At 30.9% G+C, this 12,038-nt stretch overlaps 1 protein-coding gene across 2 annotated transcripts in view; it reads left to right on the top strand.

Moving 5' to 3' along the window:
* The window catches only part of LOC113402200 (leucine-rich repeat transmembrane neuronal protein 2-like), an 85,400-nt gene extending 75,701 nt beyond the window's left edge, over positions 1-9,699 (top strand). For both annotated transcript variants that reach the window (XM_064220489.1, XM_026642390.2), the window contains exon 2: positions 7,436-9,699. In XM_064220489.1, the coding sequence (XP_064076559.1) occupies positions 7,436-9,164 (1,729 nt within the window). In that variant the 3' untranslated portion in view covers positions 9,165-9,699. The remainder of the gene's footprint in view (positions 1-7,435) is intronic.
* The last annotated feature ends 2,339 nt before the right edge of the window (positions 9,700-12,038 follow it).

The following is a 12,038-nucleotide window of genomic DNA, read 5'->3' as shown; positions in this document are numbered from 1 at the left end:
ATCGTTTTGTTTTAATAGACATGTGTACCCGTGGTTTTTATAACGTTGGATTTTAAAAATGCTCGTCTCGGTACCTCCCGCTCATCAGTCATTCCGTGTTCCAACTCGATAGGTAAGTGAGTCAGTTTTGTTAGAGACACCAGACATAACATCTTAAATCTTAATTCACCGGTATGATGGTGTAAGAATTATTTAATATTTCTTATTGACAAAATATATAAGTAAAGAGATTTGTATATCTTCAAACATTCTGATCGTAGTTAGATGTAAATAGGTGCGATATTCGCGCGTTATGGTGTGTGTGAAATATAATCGTATTCATAGCGATTTCAAATCACCACCCCGCGCGTCAGAATACCTGCGAATGGGGTGAATATTAGTATCCCTTCGTTTTGTTGAAATTGATTCGGACTCGACGGGCCGTGAATATTCTACCAACCCTCGCAGTGACATTGTATATCGACGGATGTGTGCTACCGCTATTTTTTTAATCTTATTCAATGACGAATTCGATGTTTTCGTATCTACTTTTTTTTTCTGTAGATACTAAATTAATGGCTTTTTTCTCTCTACATTACTTCGCCTCCTTGGCATTTTGGGCTCTCTTTTTAATATATGATTTGTATTTTTATGGCTTCATTTAATTGGAAGTTAAAAATTCATAAATAGAAAAAAAAAGTATAAAAATTGTAGATATTACGTGTTTCGTAATGTGATATTTTTCGTTTATAACTCGAACTCGCGGCAACGTGCAGATGAGGAGAGCGGTCACCGCAATTTTATCGATCGATATTTCCAAAGTCAGGGTCAGGAATGTCGTGCGCTGACATTTTGACACGGAACGTAGAATTTACGCTTTTTATACTGCTTTGTGTCTGCAAATAAATTAATACACCCTATTTTTATACTTGAAAGTTGAAACACGTTTTGGTAGAAGAATACGTGGTGATTGGTTGGAGACATGTTATGTGTTTTGTGGAAAAGATGAAATGGAACCAACCAGGGGTGAAACTTCCTCGTTTCAAATAATATTTCTGATTAATTATTATTTAAAAATGCTCTATATAGTTGTTACTCGTTATCTAAAATAATAAGTTACAATAATGTTTCACTATCATAAAATGTTCTTATTCAAAAATAAAATAAAATATAAAAAGTAGATTTTTACATATTTTATTGAAAATAAATAATAATAGCCAGTTGCTTGATAATCTCGAGGAAAATGTCGTATATATTTTGAGGTGATCTTGTTGTTATTGGAATATATTATATTTTAACGTTAAAGCGATTTTCCTGAGGTTGAAGAGCGGAGTTTTCAAGTGCTCATTATCCTTGACAGGATTTCAGCGAAAAAGACTTTTGTCTATGAGAACAAGTTATTATCGAAATATGCTATAATATTATAATAAATTTCAAAAGTAATAAATAGATACAAATCCACAACACGACTTTAGAAGATTTATTTACTTTTAAACTTCGGACCAGTTCTGAATAGAGGTTTTATTAGAGATTTATTGATTATATGAGAGCCGAGATGTCCGAGTGGTTAGAACGCGTGCATCTTAACCGATGATTTCGGGTTCAAGCCCAGGCAAGCACCACTGGATTTTCATGTGCTTTTTCATTTCATTTTCATCTCGTTCTCGGCGGTGAAGAAAACATCGTGAGGAAACCTGCATGTGTCTAATTTCAATGAAATTCTGCCACATGTGTATTCCACCAACCCGCATTGGAGCATAATATTGAGTACTAGCAATGAATTACTATAAGTCGATCAAAATTTGTAAAACAAATTGCGATTTAACTAACCAAAAACTTATATCTTTATTATAATATGGATCTTAATTGATTTATTGAAAAAAATGTACAATAATACAATTAAATTCGTAATTTGTTTATTTTTTTAATGTATTTAAAATTACAATAAATTACAGATTTTAAGAAAAGAAGAAATTTTCACCTTTTAATAGCGAGAAAACTCACAAAATCCGTATTAAACCGTCGTCGCAAGCTGACAGCCTAAATAATTACTCAACTTTTTATTGGAGTTTGGACATCATTTCACGTACCGCAACACTTTTTACGTGCAATAAAAAGTTTTTCGTAGGACGGACGTTTATTTCATCGTACATACATATATTCATCCGCAAACTTATATTAAAATATTGAATCGGTGAATGAATATCATTTTTTTTTATCTTTTAGCTTATTTTTTATTTAAGAGGTTATTTTTTACATTGTATGTGTTTTATATTACCCACAATACACCATCCACAAAGCAGTTATTCAACCATTAAACAGCAACACTGGGCGTAGCGATATTTCAGGAGTCACAGGACACAAAAGGCACAAGGCACATAACTTTTTCGATACAATTATGTGCAACTTAATGACGATTTAAAAAGTAATTTCTTACAAGCCCATTATGGTTAATAGACACGAATTACCACTATAGCCTCTAAAATTAAACTTAAAAAAAAAGTTTTATGTAATAAAGGCATTGCGACCGTACAATATTTATCGAAGAACATGAGCTGCAATTTAGATGTCCTTCTTAAATAAAATGATACCAAAAATGTTTCAATTGGACATGTGAAACAGCTTTATATATTGTGCTGTCTTTTCGTGTTCCACTCGCATTTTATTTAAAAGGACCGATCCATAGCATCATCATCTTTTGTAAAAGTAGTATAATATTATTTCCGTTGTCTTGCAATTCAACGCCGTATAAAATATGTTTTAAAACATTTCATACGTTGAAAGATATTCTTGTTATATTATTGTCTCGTGCTGGTTTGGAGTTGAAAGTTTATTTATAGGATGGTCACGTTTTCTTTGTAAATATGTATTCGTAGATTCCTAAGTAAATCTGCAGCTGAAGCGAAATAATCCTAGACAACATTGCGAGGGTCTGGGTTGTGATTGTATTTATCGTAATTGTTAAATAATATTAAAATAATTTTCAAAGCGCTCCGCACTTTTATTCAATTAACACACGTGAAATATCATGAAATAATGAACTATGAAATAGAATTAAAATTGATCCAGGATAATTGATATACATTACAATAGATATAATATAATATAAAACAAATAAAAAAAGTAACTAAGTAAGTCAATCTGAAAACCCTCAGGTTAATTGAAAGTAAAAAAAAAATAATTATCAAAATATTGTTACAACGCACCTTTGAGCAGATCAGCTATATAAATGAATTAATTTCATTATTTTGATCAGATTATTACAATTATTTAGATAATAATGTATAAATCTAAAAGGTTAAATGTGTATACGAGGAAATAATTCCTCGATAAACATTTTTCCAATCAATCATTTCATTGCTAATGTTAAGAATCGCCATAATTGATGATAAAAGCCATGATAGGTATGGGATAAATGGAAAATCATATCCGAAACATGGGATTGTTTATTAAGATTTATTTGTAATTTATTATTGCATTGACCTCACTAGGATAACATATATATCTTGTTTATAGTGTGGGCGTCTGCACAACACAAAAACGGAATAATTTATTAACAGCGGGAATCGAACACGTGGCCATTAGCAGAGCAATAAGTTCCAGTAATCATTGACCTAAGGAATCATATACAGCCTATTCCAATCGATGAAGGAATGGATATAAACAAACCTTATATTTACTTATTCCATGCGATTTTGTTAATAGCTCAACTATATTGTGCACATCTAACAGTTCTTGATTAATATACATATGTATATTTAACTGAAGTACTTATCTCTACTTTAATATTGCTTCCAATTAATTTTTTCCGGAAATCCATAATGAATATCATAGATTACTTAAGCGCTCGACCAATTATATCGCCTCATTTAAATGTCAAATGATAAATTTACTTATTTGGCTTTTGGATTCTTGTGGTAGGAATAGACTAATAAAAGGCTCCTTGATCGAATTTGGTCACAGCGGTCAATGTCAAGAACAAGGCAACATATGCAACATTTTAGGGGAAATATTAGAGTGCACAGTGTATAATGTACAATGTTTTTCATAATCAAATGGTACGGCAATCTGTCATAACAACAGTGTTTCAGAGAGTATAAGACACGCTTGTATCTTAGCTAATAATTGCAGTTCCCAGCTAGATAAGCCCTACTGAATTTTCATGCGCTTAATTTGTGTTTATAATTGTTTCCATGCTCGGCGGTCATGTAAAATATCTAAACCTTCTCCTCAGAGAAAGAGGAGGCCCAGTGCGACATTTACAAAAATGGCTAATTCATTATTTGATACTAATATTTAGAAGTTTTTCAGAAAACATGTTTTTTTGACCCGACCTGGGCTTTTTAGTATGTACAGTCCTATTATCATATATTATAATCTAATTCATCCAACAAAGCAGTTACTAAAACGATGTATTATTATTTAATTTCTCGACAATTTGTCATTAATAAGTCGCATTTGCGATAGAACTAAGAAACAGTTGACTGACGTCGTCAGGAACAATTTGAGAACATCTAAAAGGGTTTATAAACCGTGAAATTTCTCAACTAGTAGCCAGAGGAAACGATGGCAATATATCCTTTTAATCTGTCTTGAAGCGGAGTTATATTGAAAAAAATCACTACCCACGCTGCCGCTGGGAAAACATTTTTTATATCAACCAATACAATCCCGCTGTGGAATAAACTTTGTCTGAAATACGAGCGTGTGAGAGTTTTTTTGAACCGTTTTGGATATTTCTTCTCTAGTATAGTTCTCGCGGAACATATTACTTAATTTATAATAAGTAATGTTTACGACTTTAATCCGCTTTACTTATACGCTATATTTATATGAATAAAGATTTTAGATAGAATTTAATTTTGCCACATACAAATAATATGTTTGAAAAATTTCTTATTTTCATACTAATATCTCAATCATTATTTTTAACTTCTACTCAAGATAAATGAACGCAGAGAAAAATGCTTTGATAAGGGCGTCCTTCGTGTCAGATTAAGCGAATCCATTTGTTTATTTTTGTAATTGTTGACGTTTAACCAAAATATCAAAGTTGTAGTTGAAAATTGGAACCAAAACAATTGAAAGTATAGAGTTCTGGTTATGATGGCGCTACTCGTAACATTTTATGAGATAGTCTTATGTTCTGCGGGTATATAGTGGCGTGTCCCGAGTGTTCCGTGTTTATTGTACACAATAAGCAACGACAACATTGCCTTTGTAAAATTTGTGTCCGTACTTTATACAGTTAAATTAAATATTATAATTTAATTACAATATTTCGGACATACAAGATCTTTAAGATCTTATCGAACTCCTTAACTTAATTTTTAATTCAAACTTTTACCTCAAATAAAATTCGGAAATCTTAATAATATTAGTTTAATGATCAATTAAGAAATATTATTTAATATAACATGTCAAAATATTTGAAATACTATTCAATTAAACATATAAATTAATGTATTGTAATGATTTGGTTAGCGAATGTAATAAATGATATTGCTTCGGGTCCAACTCAATTATATATAACATATAGAAATATAACACCGTTTATACAATTTACCGTTTTGCCTGTTATAGTATGCAAATAATGTTGTAAGTGTTTATTCAAATTTAATAATAGCTAGGATTGTAATATTTCGTCTATATAACGCACTGTTCTTAAATATAATTTGAATTTCTGGAACAGTTTAATTTTTTCGTTTGTCTATTCTATTAGAATAAAAATATAGTAAATTATACATATATTTGTATGTATATATAGCGAAATACCATTCATCACGAGATCTTTGAAACTATAGTTAGACGCTCACAAAGACGAGGAAGAGGATTTTTGAAAATTTCAACTTCAAATTTAACTTTGTATGATTTTTACCAGTAAGAAGTCAGGAAGGGCAGCTAAGGTATAATATGTATAATTGTTATATTGCCAGTGGTCAGCTTGTTCGTTTTTTTTTACAAATTTATATATATATCATCAGTTTCGTATATCTTTCTATAACAAAATATGAGTACTAAATTAAATCAATAATAAAATCCGTAAATAAATTATTTTAAAGTCGATTACAAAATGACTTAAGGCAATATAGACGTCCGTAAATTAGATGTTTTCATAAGGCGTTATAAATGAAATTATAAAAATATCCTTCCGCGAAATGAATAATCTCGTGTACCCTCCGTCAAAAGCCTTTTGTTATGTGAGTTATTTTTCAGAGAGTTTGAATTCGGTAGACAAAGCGAGTAGCATATTTCAGAACCTAATCTCGTTTTAGTTCGCGAAGGCTTAGGCAACTTTTTTTTCTGTTGAACGCGTTAATTCCACTTGATAAATGACATTCGGACCAACAGTTTTTAGCAGCAATTACATTCCTTTGATACTTAATAGGGTAATCTGTTCAATAAAATTTAATGTTCAGATTAATTTCAGTACTTGTTACGAAGAAGTTGAAGTTTTATTGAACAAAAAAAGAATAACAATTATCGAAGGTTTTATAAATATTTTAACAAAAATTTTATTAATATAATAGAAAGAAATTATTCAGAGAATTGCATAATTAAACTTTTGAACTGATATTAACTTACAATTGTAATAGTAGTGGTTACTTAGAAACAAAAAGAAATATAAATTCTGGACAAAACAATCATAGACAAAAAGTGTTTTTTTTTGTCTATTTCTCTTGTGTGTGTGTTGTTTTTGTCTTGTGTTATTTTTGTCAGAAGACCTCAAAAACAATTTTCTGTTGTTCCCTTGTTCCATTATTAATATTTTTTAAATACAAAATTTTGTTACATACTACATTTAAAAAAATGTTATACATACAAATTTAGATAAGACTACTCTTCAGCCAGCTAGTCAGGTTAACAACTTACAAACAACAATAGATTTCGATCAAACACAGAACCTTTAGTGAGTCTGTGAGGCCAAGTTTATTAAAGTAGGGTAGAATGAAAACTGAGTAAAACTTGCTACGTCTATTTTACATTAACCTTAAATTTTCAAGTTCAATCAAGTTTTATGAAGAGCATAGAATTGAAAACTAACTATTTAGAGATGCAAATCATACTACATCTAGGACTCTTTAAATATTGATATTATTTAATTTTAATTTATTATATATATAACGTAAATGAATCAAAAATATTATAAACGATTTCTTTTAATAGCTACTCTGTAATGAGCCGTCAAAAGCTTCAAACATAAAGTGTTAATCAGAATAATTAAACAAACTTGATTTAAATCCACTTCTGTTAATAAATTAAACATCAAAAGTAAAATGGCTAAATATTAACAATTTTTTTAGTATACTAATTAATTAGCGACCAACACTTAATTTATCTTATTTTAATATGAAGCATAAAAAGTTTTTGAAAATTATCTGTATAAAAATAAGAAAAGCTACGCTTTGACTTTGAATTAAGCAGTTTTAATATTAACATTTTTTTATTGTTTCAGGAATACCAGAAAAATTGTGCTGAAAGTATGGATATGTGCATATATTATGCTGATGATGACTTGCGATGGAGCCGACATCTCCTGCCCAAGCGAATGCACCTGCCTTACTACTTTCAGCCAAGAGGAAGAGAATTCACTGCGTGTAGAATGTATGAGAGGTGACATGAAATCAATCCCCGTCGACTTCTTAGACCACAAAGCCGAAATCGTAATTATCTCCGCTCCTCTAGGACGACCGAATTATCTTACAATTGGACCGATTTTCACCCAACCGACGCCTTTTGTCAATCTACGTGAACTTCACATTGTAAATTCAAATGTACCTTCCATTGGACAGTACTCTTTTTGGGGCCTACAAAATTTGAGACTTGTAAATCTTACACATAATAATCTTACTAGTATCGGGGCTGACAATTTCCGTGGCCTCATAAACCTCACAGAGCTGCATCTCGACTTCAATAATATTGAACAAATGCCAAGTGAGACATTTCGACATTTGACCGCTTTGAAGATTCTTAACCTGGCGCACAATCAAATTTCTGCTTTAGTACCGAGATTATTTCGCATGTTAGCAAAACTCTTTTTTTTGGATTTAAGTTATAACCCCTTGACCGATTTGAATCCAGAAGTTTTCAAGGATATACAACATTTACGAATTTTTAAATGCCGTCGTTGCTTATTGCGAAGAGTAAACACACAAATTTATCATTTGGTACCGCATTTGGACGAACTAGACTTAGGTGAAAATCAATTTAAATATTTGACATCTGATGAGTTTATAAGTCTAAAAAAACTAAAAAAGCTTAAATTAGATGGTAATCAGCTTTCAGTGATTGTCGACAATATGTTTGGGAGGAATCGGGAATTACGAACGCTTTCATTGGCACGCAACCGTCTCGCCCTGCTGGCGCCCGCTGCACTCACTAATTTAACATCTCTAGTGCATCTGGATATAAGCCACAACAAAATTGATAGGTTCCACTTGCAAACCTTTGCTCCTGTTGTTGACTCTTTGAAAACCATAAACTTCAGTGGAAATAACTTACCACTTAACGAAATCGCTATTGTGCTACAAATATTACCAGAAATACATGACGTCGGATTAGCAAATTTATCATTAATCGATATACCACTGAATTTTTTCACATACAATGAACATTTAATAGCATTGGATATATCGTGGAATAAAATATCTACTTTTCCTTATAAACTTCTCACAAAGACAAAATTTTTGCAACGACTTGACATATCAAGGAACAGGCTTCATACCCTAAACGAACAAGACCTACAGAGATTAGAGGCTATCGCAAACGTTGATTTATCGAGGAATCACTGGCGATGCGACCAATGTTCAGCGGATATTATGTTGGTGTATATGACAACGACTGTTCTTAATGTGACGATTCGCCAATTGAAATGTCATTCACCATTACGACTACATGGCGTATATTTTGGAGATCTAACACTCGATGGATTAGAACTTTGTTCGACGACACATGAAGCTCAAATGAGTGTAATTGCTGGATTAATGTTACTGTGCGTAGCGATACTCGCAGCAGTTACAACAGCACTCTGTTGTTCTCGACGCCGTGCAGCACAATATTACACAAACGAGGAGAAGCGACGAGGACATGAGCATGAACATCCTGAAGAGCTTCTAGGGCGGACGGATTTGGGTAGTGTTGCAACAATCCATGCGCCAGTGCATTTGGTAACCAAGGGTAGCTAACATCGCGCTCCCACTCCGCCGGTGCCCAGGCGCGCTCGCCGAGTGCCTACCCCCTCAATACAACCAGACTCTGCTGCACTCCAATCCGCTCCACTTCGGTACCTTTCTACGAATTTGTCGCGCATACCAAAGGACATTATATGATACGAAGATGATTTAGTGTAAAAAATATGGACTTCAATGATTATTATTAATAATAACATTATGATTAGAATAAATTATAACGTATTGTTTGAAAATTATTTAGGCTTAGACTTCTAAATTACTGAGAAATATTTTTCTACACTTAGAATTTTATATATTATGTATAATATTATATATATAATCACCTGAAACAAAAGTACAGGACACTTGTATTAATGAGCGTAGTCGTTCAGGATTTACGAATTTCGGTAGATTTGCTTCGTAATAAATTTAATAATATACCATTTGTTTAAAAATAATATATTATTTCAAACAAACACAAACGAGCCGACTATTAGCAGCAATGTCACTACTATTATTCTACCGCTAAAAATGACAAAAAAAAATAAAAAAAAAACATAATAATTATTATTTAAAAAAGTCACTACTTTATTTTAAAATAATAATATATCTCGTCTGTGAATGCACACAAATAACAATTAATGTATAATTATTTCGCGAACTAGAAGGATAGAACCTGACTGTCTAAATAAAATTATATTTACGCGTCTAAAATGCAACGTATAAACAGAGTCTCGGGATTGACTAGTTTCAAATTAATTACTATGTAAATTCGAAAGTCAAAATTATACCTTATTTACATAATATAAGAAAAGAAACACCATTATAAATGATTTTACAGAGAACTGACAGAGCATTATTATATACTTTTCTTGCATACCATGTAGATTACAGACTTGCACGGGATTGTGTCCTTTTCGAATTTCGACTATTTGAGAAGATGTAAATATATAGATGTATTTATTTACCCGGGCGCGCCCTTCCACCTTAAACTATCATTATATCGGCCTTCATTAATACGAGTGACTTTCACGCTTATAAGATGTCTTAGTGTGAGTGAGACGACTAAGAGTACAGACAGGAAAAAAAATACAAATTAAAATTTATTTGTCAATTTTATTTCATTAAAAATTAATTAATTTAGCGGTGTGCGGGGTTCAGATGCGCGCCTACGTGAGTGACTACGTCGAAGTAGAATTATCTCTCCTTTAATTACTTACTCTATTTATCTAGAATTTTATGAACAACCTCACATTTACGATATATATGTTCTATCAAATCAAGTTATTTTCATCAATTTGCATGAAATGGATAAAATCTACATGGGTGCTTGATTTATTAGGGTAAGTTTGATTAAATAAAAATATTTGTACCAACGTTTTCTAGCTATTCTTAATAATTGATGAATTAAAACAATTAAACTAACGAGACGAGCTTCGGATAACTGTTTCAGTATAGAAAACATTTTAACGAATATCATTCTTATTTAAAATATAGGCCTAGATGATAAATAAACAAACTAAAATCAATGTATTTAATCCGTATCGTTTTGAATCGATTTGACTAGCTCGGTCACAATTTCATTGTTTTTAAAAATATATTTGCGAAAATATATTCTTATTACGGACATAATTGTCTTGAGACTCGAGTTTATTCTTCATGTAAATATATTGGGATATTAAATCGAATCGGTGAAAACATTGATATATATTTCGATAAATTTTAAAATATAATTGAAAAAAATATCGAGACATTGTAAATATATAGGTGTAGGCTTTACGTATACAGAGTATATTTAATTAAATATATGAGCCAAGCGCTAGCAACATTTTAAACTATATGCTTCATTTAATAAATAATTTATATTCAAAACAGTTGAATCTTATTTAAAACTTATTCGCAAATTTTTTGCACGCCTTTATTTTCCGCCAATTTTTTTTTGGGTATTGCAGTAACAATGAAATAACTATTTTAATTTTTTCAGTATATTACTTAGAATCAAATAAATGTTTTAAAAACGTTGCTGAAATTTGGCTTTTATAGGATAAGTAAGCTAAAACTATAAATATAGTAAAGTGAATAAATACCTTTTTTGCTCACTTATGAATTAAGAATAAATCATACTTTGTGTTGGCGCGTCGCATGCGCTTGTTAGATTTAAGAGGCAAAGTGCCAATATTAAAGAACTATCAGTAATTTGATTACTTCTAATACTTATACATGTAAATACATTAATTATGAAATACTATTTGACATTACACACTTTTCGAAATATTTATAGGATAGGAGAATAAGGTTTTTAAGTTTTCATAGAATGTTTTGTAAATTAAAATTTGAATTGAATACTTATTATTAATTTTAATCTGTTGATAAGTTATTTTTTTTAAATTTATATGATTAGTTTGATTTTTATAAATAAATAGAAAACAGATCGAATTCGCAGTGCTGGCAATGAAACATGGTAATTGTCTTATAGATTTACAGAAATAGGAGAGGTACGGACTTTTAACTCTGTTGATTGGTAATTCGTGATGTTGAAATCAACACGAGTATAACATCAAACATACATTCGAGTACAACATTCGAATAAACGTACATACATAATATGTAAGTATTTTATTGATGTTTGAGTAATGTATTATAGTTATACGAAACTTATAAGTAAGTACGCCAAAAGGCGTTTAGGTTAGGTTAGATTTAACAATAAAAGATATCTCGCGCTGTTTATTTCAATGTTTAATATGTTTTTGTCTAGATTATCAGTTTTATCGCCGTGCTTATTCCTAAGTCTTAAGAATCAACTGCCACTTGAAATTACCAGCTTAAATTTTAATTTTCGATTGTTTTCACATTCTTAAGATAATTTTGCTTTTTTTTTTTACTGTAGCT

Source organism: Vanessa tameamea, chromosome Z (assembly GCF_037043105.1).
Source record: "Vanessa tameamea isolate UH-Manoa-2023 chromosome Z, ilVanTame1 primary haplotype, whole genome shotgun sequence".
NCBI classification, from domain to species: domain Eukaryota; kingdom Metazoa; phylum Arthropoda; class Insecta; order Lepidoptera; family Nymphalidae; genus Vanessa; species Vanessa tameamea.
This window is presented reverse-complemented; position numbering and strand designations above follow the sequence as displayed.